The sequence below is a fragment of the Alligator sinensis genome, unplaced genomic scaffold (genome assembly GCF_000455745.1).
Source record: "Alligator sinensis unplaced genomic scaffold, ASM45574v1 scaffold293_2, whole genome shotgun sequence".
In the NCBI taxonomy this organism is placed as follows: Eukaryota; Metazoa; Chordata; order Crocodylia; family Alligatoridae; genus Alligator; species Alligator sinensis.
The window spans coordinates 16,420-32,391 of record NW_005842922.1 but is presented as its reverse complement, the minus strand read 5'-3'; the positions used below and the strand labels follow the sequence as shown (position 1 = coordinate 32,391).

Here is a 15,972-nt window from a genome sequence, read left to right as displayed (position 1 = left end):
CCCCCCAGCTTTGGGTCCCTACCCCCCATCTCTCCTCTACTTGCCCGTCCCCTTCTCACCCCTCTGTCACTGCCAGGAGGCTCTATCCCCACTGCAGCCTGGGGCATGGAGCATAGCCCCCACCCAGCCCCATAACAGCAACACAGAGCCAGCAGCACTGCTAGGGTGCTGGGCTGGGGCTGTGGTCCATGCTCCAGAATGCAGTGGGGACCAAGCCTGACGGTGCCAGAGCAAGTGTAAGTGGGAGATGGGAGGGGGCAAGGAGGTGCCTGCGGCATGGCGAGGGGTGGAGACAGGGACCCAAGGCTGCTGACAGGAAAGGTACGGGATGCAGAGGCAGCAGCAGGGCAGGCAGCAGCTGCGGCTGCCACCCCACCCTGGGGTTGGGGCTGGAGCTGCAACAGCCATCTGCCCGTTGCCACCTTGTACTTGATTCCAAGAAGTGATGTTTGTCCTCTCCTGTTAAATGAAGGGAAAAAAATTCATCTTGGAATCAAGTATATAGGGTAGTTAGAAAAGTCAACTGGACTGAGCTTATTAGAGACTGGAATATGGGAGAGGCTTGGAGCTTCTGCAAGTCAAAAATATGCAAACTATCTAGATCTTGTATCCCAAGTAACAGGGAAATTATTTGTAGGGAAGGGCTCACGACGAAAGTGGATAAAGAACCATTTCCAAAAGATATTAGGAGTAAGCAGAAACCCTGTAAAAATGGAAAAAGGGACTGATCAATAAACAAAGCTGTGTGTAAGAGGTCAGGAAGTATTTGAGAGAGAATGAGAATTGCCTAAAGTTAAACTGAGGTAGACCTTGCAAAGGATATTAAAACACCTAGCAAAAAGTTCTTCAGCTTTAAATTAAAAACAAACAAACAAGGAAAGAAGACATGAAGGTAGGGCTAGTGTGTAGTAAAGATGAGAAAGAGATTAAAGATAATCTTGGTATGCCCCCAAAATAGAATGAATATTGAACCAAAGTCTTCAGTATGTCTGATGACAGTGAACATGAGGAGTGGGGGGTTGGGAGGAAAGACGCTAATGGGAACAAGAGTGTGAAAATGGACATCCTCAACTAGGATGAATGGAATAATCTCCTGTCCAGAATTCTGAGCGCTGTTGCACAGAAGAATAGCAAAGATTTTTATTTTTAATCAGTCAAACTGGAAGTGGTGCCTGGTGCCTGCTGCTCCTTCCACAGATACTTCCAACCCCATTATTCTATGTATTCTGTCTAACATGTCTGTGTCCCAGCTCAAAGAGTTGCACCCTGAGTGGTGCCGCCTGTCTGTTCTTCATGCACTTATTGTCACTTTTCCAGTGCTTGCATGGAGGGAACGTTCCTGTTTTATTTATGACCCATCTCATTATTTTGCTTTCCTTGCAGCACAGAGGAGGTTCATGGCTTCTTTCAGAAAAACAATGTCATGTACCTGGCCTTGATCTTTGAGAAGAACGACTCATTTGTGGGCAGAGAGGTGATGTTTTATTGTAATGTCTATGTTGCTGAAGCCCCTGCAGTAATGGGTGGGATTCCTCTGCCCCTTGTGCTTGGCGCTGTCAGCACATGTAAAGAGAGGACAGTCCTTTTCCCAAAGGTTTCTTCCAAGCAGTGTGTCCAGAGGAGCAAGTTCCCCTTCCACCACTGCACCACTGCAGAGTTTAATTGACATCAATGCATAATGTTAGTGTTGGACCCTTCTTTATGCCCCAAAGATATTAGTTTGCAAAGATATTACGTGCCATTTGCTGAAGTGGAGAGTCTGAGACCCAAGGAACTGCTAGTTTTACAGTTTTACAATTTAAACCTACAAAGTTTTACAATTAAACCCATCTCTACCCCAACTTTCTGTGTGGCTCTAGTGGTTCAATACTTTTCTACCTCTGAGGGATACTGGAAAGGTCAGGAAATGTTTGGACACTGCCTGGAGGATGTGAAGGGTTGTACTGGGGTTGAGTCGTCTTGCTGGCCTGGAGAAGCTATGGGCTTCCTGCTACACTCCATATGGTCAGCTCTACCCACAGAGGAAACCTGTTGAGATGGGTCTGGTCCCTGGGATGTCCTGTTCCATGAGTAGCCTGACCTGGGAGCATCTTGTAATAATGCAGGTGATCCTGGACATGCAGCAGTATGAGAACATTGCTGTCAGGCGAGTCCTGAGCAGTGAGAAGAAGCTGGTGGAAGAGTACAATGTGACTGCCTTCCCTTCTGCCTACCTGCTTAGCAGCAATGGCTCCTCTGCCATCAAAGTGTGAGTCCTTCCCTGCCAATTCCCAGGTTGGAAATAGGCAGCCTCTGTTGTTAGCTTGTTAAGGTTTCACCTGTACTGTACTCAGAGACTGCGGGTATGAATTCTGGCAATGCTGGATTGATGATGGACAGGCTGCTTGTGCTGGGACAGGGAGTGTGACTCTCAGCCCCTGTTGGAGGCTCCCAGGGCACTTACATAGTGCCTGAACAGTGATGTCCAGCAGGAGTTCTGTGGAGGCCTTTAGACTTTGATAGAGACCATGTTCTCTGCAGAACTTTTTAAAGCTATTTTACAGAGCTTAATATATAATCCTGCCCTGACCAGAGAGCTGTGAGCTGGTTTGAAACCCTCTTTAGAAAGAGAGGACATAATTGCTCTCTGCAGCTACAGGCTCTCTCCTACAGAGAGGAGCATGTTGGGAAGAGGTTTCCTTAGGAAGGGTGCAGGGGAGGGCTTGGTGTCATCTTGACTTGCCATCAGATGGCAGGGCAGGTTTTCCAGCTGGGAAGTGTGGAATTTGTAAACCTCAGCCTGGTTTGCATGGCCTGGGGGGAGGGATGGGGATGACTGGGTAGAAGTAGGGGAGGGGTGCTCCTGAACGTGTGAGCTTGACCCAAGATCATAGTCATTGTTTCCTAGCCACAGAGCTGGGGGGGTGGGGGAGGAAATTACTTGTGATGAAGCTGTCTGTCCACCATGTGATTGCAGGCAAGCATTAAGTAGTGAAAGCAGAGTGAAAACTCACTGGCTGCTCACTGCCAACTCTCTGGGGCTTTCAGGCTGATGGCTGTCCCACTGCCCAACAGATTTTCTCATCCTGGGCAGGTTTTTTTGGGACCCCCCACTCCCTGGTCCACCAGCCTGGCCAAGATGTTCCAAGAAATGTCCCCCATCAAGCCTGCACAGCCCCTTGAGTGCATAAGCTGGGGTTGGAGATGACTGGTGGGCAGGGCTGTGTTTCCCCTACACCAGTCTCTATGCATCCCAGGCCTCAGCTCCTTAGATAAAAGGAAGGTGTTGATATAAAGGGGGTAAAGCTGACCCCTCCAGAGCTGAATGGGAGTTGCCCCAAAGGACAGAGGAAGGGACAACTTTGCAAGGAGCTGAGTCCAGATATTAGCTTTACTCGAGCTTCTGTATCTTCTGCCTGCTTCCTTGCAGCACTTTGGGAGGAAGAAGGCACTGCTGGCCCAGAGTGAGGAAGGGGAAGCTTTTAAAATGCTTCCTAGTCACCTCTGCCATCCGCTGCTAGGGAGCTCTAGGCAGCACTTGGCATTTTCCCTCTGCTGCTAGAGGCAGCAAAGCTCTTCCCAGAAACCCAGGGTGTAAGGAGGCTGCCTGCAGGAACTAGAGGTGAGGGGGGTTAGCTGGGATTGGTAGATGCATGGGGTGAGGGTGGCCATTGCATGAGTGTGTGGTAGAGCCTCCTGTACACTCCTGGAGAGGAGTCTCCTCTTCTTTCAGGGTGCGATATCTCACATGTGCCTAAGGCTGGGGGTGTGGCAGCTGGGGCTCTGTCAAGGTGGAGAGGAGACTACCTCTCCATGCTTTGTCTTTGCCTCTTTAACAGGCAAGAGGAGACACGATCCTCCTACACCTCCTTTCTGAGGGACCGATCTGGCTCTAATAAGAAGACTCTAATGTTAAAAGTCCAGAATGAAATAACACCTCCTCCTTCAAGGGTGCCAGATGCAGAGCACCCGACAGAAGCAACCCCTTGGAAATACACTGACAGGTAAGAAATGCTGTCCCTTGCTCTTCTGTCTGCCCAGATTTTTTCCCTAATCAGCCAGAGTGCATTATGGCACTACCATCATGACGGACTTGAGCTGCTCATTGTGGGCATTGGAACACCCTGGCACCATGCAGGGGGCTTTATGCCCCAAGTAAGAAAACTGAGGGTGCCCTGCCTAGGGCTGAATGGAGAAGTTTGAGTTAGTGCAGCCTCCATCCACAGGGGTAAGAATAGATTGCAGTGATCCAGTGATCCAGCAGCCCAGGATTGGCGGCTATGAAGAAACTTCTCCTTCTTGCAAGCAGGTCCCGTTGGGGCAAGGCCAAGATAGAGAACTGAGGGAAGTGACCCTCTCTCACTGTGGGCAGATTCACAAGGTTTTCAATGCTCCACTAATTCTTTCTCAAGATCCAAACTGTACATGGCTGACCTGGAATCTGTGTTGCACTGCTCCCTGCGAGTGAATAAGGCCAAATTCCCTGTCCTGAAGGGAGAGCAGCTGGAGACCCTGAAGCGCTATGTAGCAGTATTGGCCAAGGTGAGCATTAAGGGTGACATTTCCATCTTTCAGTACCTTTACATCATGACAAAATGGTTTTGTAAAAGGGATGCTGCCCCTCAAACCAAAATCATAGGCCTGTTGCAGAAATTCCTTGGTGGGGTTCTCTGTTTCATGGGAGGTCAGATTATATGATCATGATTGTCTTTTGTGGCCTTGAAAAACTGTGCATCTAAATATAGGTCACAAGTGTAGTGAGTCATATGTTCTCAGCTTAGGCCTTAGTTACTTTTACATCTTAACCAATTGCCCTATTGCTAACAAGTGAAGCTGGCCAGCTCTGCACATGAAAGGTCTAGGGCTGAGACCAGCTGGTGGTGCTGTAGGTCAGGATCCAAATTCAATGGAAGAGATGCGTGATACAGGCAAGGCTAGAATAACAAGGACTGGTGCAGGTCAGGACTGAGGTACCTTGGCATAGCTGTGGTGGATTTCCTTAACTCCTCCTCTTCACACTGTTTCGCCTTAGCTAATGATGTCAATCTCTCACTATCTGGAACACTGAGGGATTGTTTAGATCAGTCATCCAAGTTCTAAGGGGCCAGGAGACACATCAGTGGGGGCTGTAGGCCTTGAGTGCCTTATGCCTGCCCATCCTGCTGCACAGAGCACCTGCTGCTCTCTGTGCCTACCTGCTGTACTGTACAACATGCTGCTTCTGCTCCCTGCCCCTCCCCGCCCCGCTGCTGCTCTCTGCACTCTCCACTGCACTGTGTGCCCTGCCACTTCTGCTCCCCGCACCTCCCTGCTGCACCTCATGTCCTGCTAATTCTGCTCCACTCACCTCCAGCTACTGCTCCCTGCGTGCACCCTGCTTCTGCTCCCTGTGCCTTCCTGCTGCTCCTCACATCTGCTCCCCACTCACCCTTAGGTCTTTGACTGTGAGCTTTGCCTTCTGCACCACCAGGCTCACTTTAGGGTTGTTGGTTGTACCTGTGTTGGTCTAAGGACATAGGCAGACAAGATTCTTTGGGTAGATCTTTGGGTAGATCAACAGACTCTCCTTATACCTGAAGAAGGGTGTTTGTGCCCAAAAGCTTGCAAAGAACAGTTTTTCCAACTCTTTAATTGGTCTAATAAAAGTTATTACATCTACCCAAAGAACCTTGTCTGCCTATATCCCACCTTACTACTTTCTCGAAAAGACAGCAGACTGCCTTTCCCAATCAGAAATTAAGGGGACGTGGAGGGGTTGCATTGCTCATCCCATTCTAGAACGTTACAGGAACAGTCTGTTTTGGGAAATGCCTGTAGTAGTGTCCAACAGCTGTAGCAATGCCGGCTTCCAATTAGGGAACACAGCTCTTTAGAAAGAATCAATGGAGGATCCGAGATGGAAATAGCACAAGGGACCAAGCTCACCAAATGCACTCCCATGCCCAGCAAAGTTCACAGAACTTGGGTTGCTGGCAGGGGGCAAGAGTGGTTGCTTTGCAGTCTCCTCTTGTTTTGCCTCGATGCCAGTAATTGGATGTTGGGTACCAGCCTGTTTCTAGTCTGGAAATAACTGGTGCTGAGCACTGAACTGTGGTGTTTCAGATGTTGGACACTAGACAGAGCAGTACCCCCAAGATCCCAATCTTCTAGCCAGTTAGAGCAACTTAATCAGCTCTGATCCAAAGAACTTGCCTGCTATTCTGTGTCCCTTAACTTTGACCTTAAGTATTGTCTCTCCACAGCCCCTGGCAGACATGCAAGTAAAGGTGCAATGGGATCAGATGCGAGATCGCCACTATTATGCTTCCTACCATGCCACATGTGCATGGCAGGAGGCGTGATTGTGTGTTCAAACATCAGATCCCGTCGTGCCTTATTGTTGTGCCAGCAAGTAGGAAGCTCCTGCAGCTGGGAGCCCCATTACATGATCCAGGCTCCTAGCCACAGAGGCACACCAAGCCTACTTTCTTCTTTTCCACCTTGCTGGGTTTCTGTCTTGCTGCCAGGTGCCAGGCACTAACCCAGCACCCTTAGTCCTTTGCTGCAGTTTTGAAGGAACTTTTCTCTTTTCTGTGTTTTGAGTTTGAATGCTCTCTTTGGCTCAGAAGCCCTGGGCATATAGAGCCCTGGGCTGCGCCTCCTTCCAGTCACATCACCCTAGGCTTCTTAACTGGGTCCAGAGATTTCTCATTCATTCCACAGCTCTGCCTCAGAACTGCCTGGAGTTCTTCACCCTATCCTATTGTTAGTTGCCCCAGTTAAGTGTCTTACAGTTTGTTACTGTCTTGGAGCTCTAACTGCTAACACCTTCTGCTGCCTACATGTTTGCAGCTTGCAGCCACATAATGCTGCCTTCACTCCTACTTAAATTAACATGCACAAGATGCCTCATGTTCCACATGCCCTCTCCTTTCTGATAGTGCTGTATGATGCTGGAAATACAGGGCAGAGTCACCCACAGTCAGTAAATCTCAAGCAGGTTGCCAGCCCAAGATATTTTTTTCACTTCAAACTTTTTTGCTAACAACTTACTATGGTTGATGTTAAACCCCTAAATTTGAACCCAGTCTTTCTAACTGGGGCCTGGCATCAGGGCAGGGCCTGGCAGACGAGTTACATTTATGTCATGTAAAACATTTATGAATAAAAACATGAGTCAGTAAAAAGTTTGCAGATTGTCAAAAACAAAACAAAACTTGGGTTGGCAACCCTGATTCAGGGTGGGTTCTAGTACATCATTTACTGGTTAAAAAATCAATTCTTCCCTCCACACCAAGGCATCCTTACCTTAATTGTCTCCTGGGCCCCTGGCACACATTACACTTAAGACGTGATTAACTGATTAATCACATCTAAAGTTGTTACCCAGTCACACATTAATTCATTAAAGTACACAGTAAAAAAGAAATAGGTCACAAAGTTATTGGACAAAAAAATTGTAGCTAGTTTCTATCATGTTAATTGAACATGTGGCCAGGCTGAGGTTCCCAGTTCTGGGTTGCACCCCCATGGTTGGGAGTCCCATCAGCCGAGGGGCTCCCAGTCATGGGGGTGCATCCAACAGCTGGGGACCCCAGACTGGCCACAGAGAAAACAGGAAAGTGGGTAGAGCCTCAGGAAAAGGCAAACCTCCAGACTACAGATGAATGTGGGAAGAGCCTTAGAGAGAGGCCAAACCCAGGTTCTAGCTAAGCAGTGATATGTCAGCTGTGAGGCATGGGGTGGCTAGTAAGATGTGAATGGAGGCCACTAGGGGTGCCCTGAGAACTGCTGGAGGGTGCTTCATTAGTAAAATAGAGGGTAGCTGATAGCAGGCATGAGCCCAGAGATTACCTTAGAGATAAGGGCAGGGGCCCAGGGAGAACTGAGGCAGGGCCTGGGGCCAAGTGAGCTTTGAGGCAGGGCTATGGGAAAGGGCCCAGTGCATCATGCTGAGGGGAATCTAGGCCCTGGCGATAATGTGATGGGGAGGCACCAAAAAAGGGGTACTTTGGTTTCTAAAAGCAACCTCCCAAAACCATTACACCATTTTACACCAAAGGCATGGCAGGTGGGGAAACAGGAGGTCCTATGGGAGGTGGAGAGCACAGCAGGAGGATCTGATCACCAAGGGGCATCAGATTATAGGGTTGGAGCCCAAAGCATATTACAGGTGATTACAATTCTCCAGCAGAAATGTCAAGATCAGCAGTTAACGGCAATCCCCCTATTTTGGGTGATCAAGTCCATTTCCTTGCATTTCTTAATTGTATAGCATTCCAGGGTGCCCATGTAGAACAGATAAGTAACAGCCAAATGCTCTTTGCCTCTTTTCTTTCATTCATTCTTTTCCTGTTTGCTCACCTGCTGTTTTTGTCCTTCAGCCCTGCCTGTCTCCATGTGTCTGCCTCTGTGGTGTGGTTCTCTCTTCCTGCTTTGTGTGTGTATTTCGCTCACTTCTCCACTCCCTATAGTGCTTGCTGTTTTAAAGTGCTGATACTTATCAGATTTGAGTTGACTTATTTTCAAAGTAGCTTTCTGTGTTCATCAGAGACTTTTTCAAGCTACCATCAAGATTTGGGTCTTGGCTCTTGGCCTGCAGGGCTGGTTTATTCACGTGGGCAGCACCTTGAATACAAATGAAGAGCCCTTCCAACATTAGCCTGCCTGGATCATGGTGGAAAGAGTCCTTCATAACCAGCTGGGCAGCCGGAGCTGTGGGTAGCTGTTAGTTCTCCCACGAACAGTGTCCCATCACCATTCCCATCCTGGGAGTAGCTGCAACTGCCATAGCTGAGAGTTCATTACAAACAGTGTCTCATGCTAATTCAAGGGTCTACACAGCATCTTGTGTTCATCTCTGTCACAACCCAAAGCGAGGCCACTGTCATTCACTATATTTCCTCTTCTCTTTTTGCTGCAGTACTTTCCTAAACATGACTCTCTCAATGAATTCCTGTACTCTCTGGACAACTCACTGGAGAACCTGAAAGAATCTAATATTTCTCACAGTGATTTGGAGGATGTCTTGAAGAAAAGTAATGTAAGGCCCTTGGAGAATGTTTTCTTTCAGTTCTGGAAAGGAGGATAGGGGTGGGGGAGAGAGAGTGGGGTTCACTCAGTTGTCTGAATCTTCTCATTGGGTTCAGTCTTCTGCTTTTTAATTTTGTTCCTCCCCCAGTTTATCCCCGGGGTTGTTTCCAGTAAATTAACTCTGTCTCTTTCTGTCAGCCTCCAGCAGTGCTGAGAAAAAAAGCACGGTGGATGGGTTGCCAAGGCAGTAAACCTCACTATCGAGGGTACTCCTGCTCTGTCTGGGTCCTCTTTCATCTGCTGACAGTGCAAGCATCACAATATGCCAAGCAGGATGCAGGTACAAGACAAGCCATGTATTTGTATCTGTCTTTGAGCCAGTGGCCAGCCTAGCTGCACAGAAAGTGGCGTAGGAACCATCCTGTCCTAGGCAGGTCAAAGATCTGAAGCTTTGGGGGCCTCAGAAAATACCTGACCTTGCTAGGGAACTAGAAAGAAGAAAGACCAATTCTCATGGGGCCAAAGGCAGTACTGCCATCTCCATTCAGCTATCTCCACCTATCATACATGGGAAGCATAATGCAGCTGGAAATTATATCTCTTACACGATGCAGCTGTCCAGTGGGAGAGTTGTACCATGAGCAGTCATAAATCATAGAAAAATATGCCTGGAAGGTGCCTCAGGAAGTCATCTAGTCCCATCCCCTGCTCAAGACAGGATCATTCCTATCTAAACCATCTCACCCAAGTGTTTGTGTAGCCTGCACTTAGAATTTTCATTATTGGCAGTTTTTACAGCCTCAGGGCCTTGTTACACATTCATTTTAGGTGGCTCCTGGAGCTCTTAACCCCTGGATTGTCCTCACATTAACACTTGAAACTAGTTTTAAGCACACTTTATGCATCTAAAGTTATGCCGTTCTCAGGCAGGTTTATCTCTGATCCGCGTTACCATGGGTGACTGGTGCCTCCCGATTCTGGGGAGCACCAGCCACTGATCGCCAGCTAGTGGGGGGGGAAGGTCCCCCCACTGGCTGATCGCCAAGCCAGCACTTGTGGTTTCGCTGCTGGCGCTTCTCTTGCCACAGAGGGGGCACACCAGCACTTCTCTTGCCGCAGGGGGGGGCACGCTGGTGCTTCCCCCAGTGTCCCCACTTCTGGGGGCCAATCTCGGGGGGGGGGGGGGGCCCATGCCCCCCCATGTGTCGCTTATGCATGTTACATAGCTCATATTCCATTAATGTGTGGCCACTCTCCACAGATGAGCCACCCAAGTTGCAGTCCTCCAGCATCCCAGGATGCAGTGTCTTCTCCCCTCCCCTCCTGTTCTTTGTGGACAAGCTTCCACCCCCTGCACTCTACTGCCCAGGGGGTGGTTTTGAAATCAAGCCAACTCCTGCCCCTAGGGGATGTGACCTCCCCACCCCCAGGGGTGTAACCTGGTTCAAATAGCCTGTAGAGCACGTACCAGCTTGCCAGGTCGCAAGGTACGGACAGGCCCAGGAGTGGGGTTGAAGTGGAGAGGGGGAACAAGATAGGGGGCTGGATCAAGTCCCCATGATCTGGAGCTTCCTTCCTCAGGGTATGGCAGTAGTTCCCTCAAAAGCACCTTCCCTCACTGCTCCCACCTCCCAGCTACCGCAGGAAGCATAAACAGCACCCCCCCACCCCACACACACACTCCCCCTTACACACACCAGTCCCAAATCCCAGTTTATTAAAAGATGAGACCTTATTTAATTTAATTCCTCTTTATTTATTTTTTTTTAATTCTCTCTCTCTTTTTTTACTACATTTTATTCTGTCCTTCAGTGGGTGACTTCTTTCATTTCACCACTCTTCCCCCACCCCCAGTTCCTTTCCACCTCCCATTTCATTACCCACACCCATCCCATTACCTCTGTGCCTCACAGCTTCATGTTCCTGTACCCCCCAACCCCTCTCTTGTACCCCACCTAGAGCAGGCATAGAAGCCTGTCCTTCACTCACCAGCCCTGTAGTGGTAACTGACAGCTGTAGCTCCTAGTCAGACCCCTGCTCACCAACACTCTAGTGGCAAGTCACCACTGTGCAGGTGAGGAACAGTCAGAGAAGCTTTTTAGCCATAGGATGCAACTGCTCCAAACTCAAGCTAGGACTACCACTATTAAACATTTAAGCAGCATAAAAATGTAGTGTGAACCACACCTCTAGTTAGAAAGTTCTTGCTAATGTCTAACCTAAATCTCCCTTTTGGTCAGTCTAAAATCATTACTACTTATCCTGTTCCCTGTGGTCACAGAGAGCAGTTTGTCACCACCCTCTTTAGAAGATATCTTGAGGTATTTGACTATTATTGAATCCCCACCTTCATCTTTTTTGCAGACTAAATAACCCTAGTACTTCCAGCCTTTCCGTTTAGCCTGTGTCACTGGGGGCATTTCTTATACCAAACCTTCATGTCTTGATGGCACAGTCAGCAAGGCTCGGGTTGCTGTACTGTACCATGGTGAATCATGACAGCCCTACTGCATGGATGGAACTGCCTGGTGCAGGGTTCCCAAATGCCAGGAGGTGCTTTGATTGTCTGGCTGGCTCTAGGCTGTGCCTGCTCTGGGGGATGTTTGGAATCTCCTGGGCCCACCTAGCCTCAGACAGCTGGCAAGCTGCCATGAGGAGATGAAGGATCCTGCTCTGAAGGGCTCAGGGCAGCACTGGGGTAGTGGCTGTTGGGGTGGCATGGTGAATGCAGTGGTGTTATGTCTTTGAGATGCAAGGTATCCCTTGCCTTGTGTGCTGTGCTGACAGGACTGTCATGCCTCTTGCTCTAGATCCATTAGAGGTCCTTCAAACTATGCGAGAATTCATGCATCACTTCTACTACTGCAGAGATTGCTCAAAGCACTTCGAAGGAATGGCAAAAGAATCCATGGACCAAGTGAAGAGCAGAGATGAAGCCATCCTCTGGCTTTGGGAGAGACACAACACAGTCAACATGCGGGTGAAAAGTAAGGATTCCACCACTGGGACTGGCCACAGCCTAGTGGCAAAAAAGCAGCAGCTCCTTTAACTCCCTATCTGCTGGCCGCCCTACCACCTGCCTCAAGCCAGGTCTGCTGTATCTGATCTTGACCCTTGCCCCTAGCAGTGAGAAAGGTGCAGAATAACCAGGTGTTCACTGGCTTAAGTCAGTCCCTGGACCTCATGCCCCATTTGCCCACTCTGAGTTATGCTATTAGCCACTGGACTGCTTCCCACACTGCTTGGTGAGGGGGGCACCTGGCAGTAGCAAGGCAAAGAGAACAAGCTAAGGCTGGAGGGCTTTGATATGCTGGTGGTTGAATAGGGAAGCATTGAGGCATCTCTGAGATTCCCCAACTCCTGCCAGGGGGGAGGCAAGGTGGGAGACTGAGTGCTCTGGATACTGCATTGGGCTAGGTCACAGCTGCAGAGCTTGCTGGGAGTGACTCTGACACTCTTTTTTGCTCTGATTTGTTCAGACCAATCAAACGAAGATCCCAAATTCCCAAAGACACTTTGGCCTCCTTCAAACTTGTGCCCCTTGTGTCACAACAATCTCAGTGAATCTCCATGGAATAAGACGGAAGTCCTGAGCTTCCTCCAGAGGCATTACTCACTGACCAACATTGAGAACGATGAGTTGACCAGGCACAGGCGGGAAGTGGATGAGGAAGCTCACATGAAGGGCAAGGATCATAGGCTACTAGGGTACAAGGGTGAAGAGAGAGGATGGAACAAAAGTGAGCAGGAAGAAGGAGAAGAAAGGAAGGCAGAGCTGGTGGACATAGTGGTGAAGAGAGAGGTTAGTGGTCTGAAAAGGCAGACCCGAAAGGCTGCCGTCTTGGCAACCAAGAAGAAGCAGTGGATGAACAAGAGGGACACCATATTGCTGTCAATAGCAGATGATGGCCACCGGGCTGTTCATTATGCTACTTCCCAGGAGTACCTGAGGCAGCGTGGGCTGTAGTCCAAGCAGCATATCGGCATGCTGAAGGAAGAAGGAGGTGATGGCCTGAGGAGGAGCCAGTGGTTCTGCATGCTAGGACTGGGCTTCTCCCACCTAGACATATGCCTGTGCATTGTCCTGAACTTCTTCTCCTCCATGTGCCTGCTGGGACATATACACCTTCTTCCACATATGGCTGGGGTCCAGCAAAGGCCACCCTGGCTTCCCCATGGCATGAAGCCTATGAGAGGAGAGCAGCTTAAAATTAAATCTGAATTTAATACAAAATATGACTCTGAAAACATTCAAATAAAAAATAAATACACTAAGTCCACAAGCCTCTATAAAAATATTTTGAGATACAGTAGGCGGTGTGCTTTTTATACAGAAAAAAAACGGCATGGCACATTTCAGTTTTGAGGTTTAGCTATGTATATTGGCTCAAAAAATCACATACTGCATTAAGGGTTTGAGCCTTTAGGGGGGCTGAAAAAATCTCTCCACCATTTTCTAAAATATTGATAATGAAAAAGGAATAATCTAAAAATAGTAATCTGTATAATTGTTTAAATAAATCTGGATATTTATAGCCTCATTTAGGTAGCAAGAATATGTAAAATCCTAGTGTAAAGGTCCTATTCCATTGTAAATTTGCGTGTTGTAATTATATCAACCAATGAGAATGCTCCTTTCTTTAAAAAATAGCTTCAATACCATGGGAAAGTTGATTATGATGAATAGTTTAAACGGCAGGTTTCCACCACCACTGAGATGCAGTTCAGTCCTCCCTGTGACCAGGGAGAGAGTGGTGAGGAAGGCCCATCACAGGTCATGTGTTAACAGTTCCTTCTGTAGGTCTGTGTCTGAAGAAGCAGGGAAGTTCCTGAGTTTTCAGTTGGATTGCCCTGGCAATAGGTACGACCGGAAGGTTTCTGGGTTTGGCCACTGCTGCAGCTGAGAATATGGAGGTGGCCAGATGGAAAGAAATGGCATGGTCTTCAGAGATCCAGAACCCTTAGCAGCCGTCAACAGCATCCTTGAGAGATTCACTGGAGCTGCCATAGGAATAGTGCACTGATTCTCAACCAGGGTACCAGAGCACCCTGGGGTGCCTTGAGAGTCTTTCAAGGATGCTGTGGGGTGCCACACAATACTAGCATTGTTAGGTGTGCAAACATGATTCACAAGATAAACCCAGAGATTTCAAATAGCATTCAGACCTGTTGCAGTCTTTTGCACCAGAAGAATTGCTCTATTATTTTTCTATTGTCACAAAATAAATAAAAATTAAGAGCAGGCATTTTCTGAGGTGAGCCTCAAGTCTATCAAGGAGTGCGTCAAATCTGAAAAGTTTGCAAACTGCTGGGAGAGAGCGCATGAGTGAGAGTATGTGTGTATTTGAGGCAGCTGATGTTGTGAACTGTGAAGAAGGAGAGAGCTCTGGCTTCTTCCTGTCCTTACTGAGCCGAGGCTGAGAGCAGTGAGGCCATGACCAGTGCTGTTTCTTTGGACCAAGAGATACTGGGGAAATCTCACAAACAGTTTGAAAATCACTTGAGCTAAACCTATTTTAACGGGTGTAGGTTGTAGCTGTGTTGGTCTCAGGACATAGGCAGACAAGGTTCTTTGGGTGAATTTGATATCTTTTATTAGACCAAGTTAAATCATTAGGAAAAACATTTTTAGTAAACCCAAAAGCTTGCTAAATTTTTTCCCCCAACTATTTAAGTTGGTCTAATAAAAGATATCATATTCACCCAAAGAACCTTGTAAACCTATTTTAAATCACATGAGATCAGCTGCTGAGAGGGTGGCCCAACCTGCTGTTGCTGAGCTGGTTTCAAGACCTCTTTGGCAAACATTAGGTCTGCACACTGCAGCTCCACCCACACTGCCTTTGGAAGCACTGGCTTAAAAGCAGATAGAGATGTGGACCCTTAGCCTGGCCATGGATAACTGCTGGAGCTATTAATTCTGTAGCTCCAATGCCTGTATGGTAGTTGAGGGTGTTCTTCCCATCCTTCTCTTCAGTGTCTGGGCCTGCTGATTGCATTTTGTTGGGTGAGATTCACAGACTATAAGCTGTGGCTGTGTCTGTAAGGCTTACCAGTGCACCACCAATTTAATAGTTTATTACTGAAAGATGTGCTGCCAGACTAGTTTTAACCTGAGAGTTGTGAGGAGGCAGGGCTTTGCCAAGAAACCCATGTTCCTAACTTGGTCCTTAAGGAGCATATCCAGGAGCAGACCCAGAGGGGTGCAGTGATGAGGTTGCACACCCGTTTCAGACCACACTGTGGGGCAGAAGCAAAGGACTTAAGTTTCCAAATCAAGTAAGAGTCCTGTGTCCCCCCACAAGCCTTTCCATCACTTCTGTGCTTGATGACAGGTCCCTTCCTCTCGCCTCCCATTTCCCCTTCCACTAGCCACTGCTGCCACTGCCCCAGGCTGACCACAGGTGGGTGGGAGTTCCACAGCTGTTCCTGCCCCACCCCACCGACTATGCAGGGAACCTGGGATAACAGCAGCAGTGGTAGAGATGGGTGGGTTCCTCCTTCCAACTCAATCCCATCAGGTGTTTCTAGCAATCTTGGGAGCAGGTTTAAGGAGGAGGGACCCACCTGCTGCCAGTGCTGCTTCTGTCCCTGGCTGAGCCTGGCTCCCTGCACAACCTGGCCAGAGTAGAGTGAGTATGCAAGGGGGAAGGGAGGGAGTACCAAGAGTCTGGGGGAGATTTTTACCTGATTTGGGGACTTAGCACCCCCTAGCTGCTGCTACCAGGGGCCTCCATCTACACATCCTAGTCCAGTAGGGGAGCCGGTAGCAGGGGTGAAGCCATCTCTGGAGAACCAGCTGCTGCCCCCCACCTCTTTATAAAATCCTGGATTCACCCATGAGCATACCTTAAACTTACCCTGCTAGACATTCATGTTCTCAAACACACACTGCACAGTCTGGGACACCACTTTTCTGCACTGGTTCTGCCTCCTGAACAAGAAGCCTGTATCTGCCCTATGCTTCAGGCCCTCTTTTTC

General features: G+C 48.5%; 1 protein-coding gene across 2 annotated transcripts in view; it reads left to right on the top strand.

Moving 5' to 3' along the window:
* Window positions 1–14,131, top strand: part of QSOX1 (quiescin sulfhydryl oxidase 1) — a 19,726-nt gene extending 5,595 nt beyond the window's left edge. The window contains exons 4-11 of one of the 2 annotated variants that reach the window (XM_006036187.3): window positions 1,384–1,474; window positions 2,106–2,248; window positions 3,819–3,983; window positions 4,392–4,521; window positions 8,882–9,001; window positions 9,190–9,331; window positions 11,802–11,978; window positions 12,471–14,131. In XM_006036187.3, coding sequence (XP_006036249.1) covers window positions 1,384–1,474; window positions 2,106–2,248; window positions 3,819–3,983; window positions 4,392–4,521; window positions 8,882–9,001; window positions 9,190–9,331; window positions 11,802–11,978; window positions 12,471–12,958 — 1,456 coding nt within the window. In that variant the 3' untranslated portion in view covers window positions 12,959–14,131. Of the gene's footprint in view, window positions 1–1,383; window positions 1,475–1,859; window positions 2,249–3,818; window positions 3,984–4,391; window positions 4,522–8,881; window positions 9,002–9,189; window positions 9,332–11,801; window positions 11,979–12,470 lie in introns of those variants that run through there. The other variant, XM_025192446.1, reaches the window with a different exon arrangement.
* The last annotated feature ends 1,841 nt before the right edge of the window (window positions 14,132–15,972 follow it).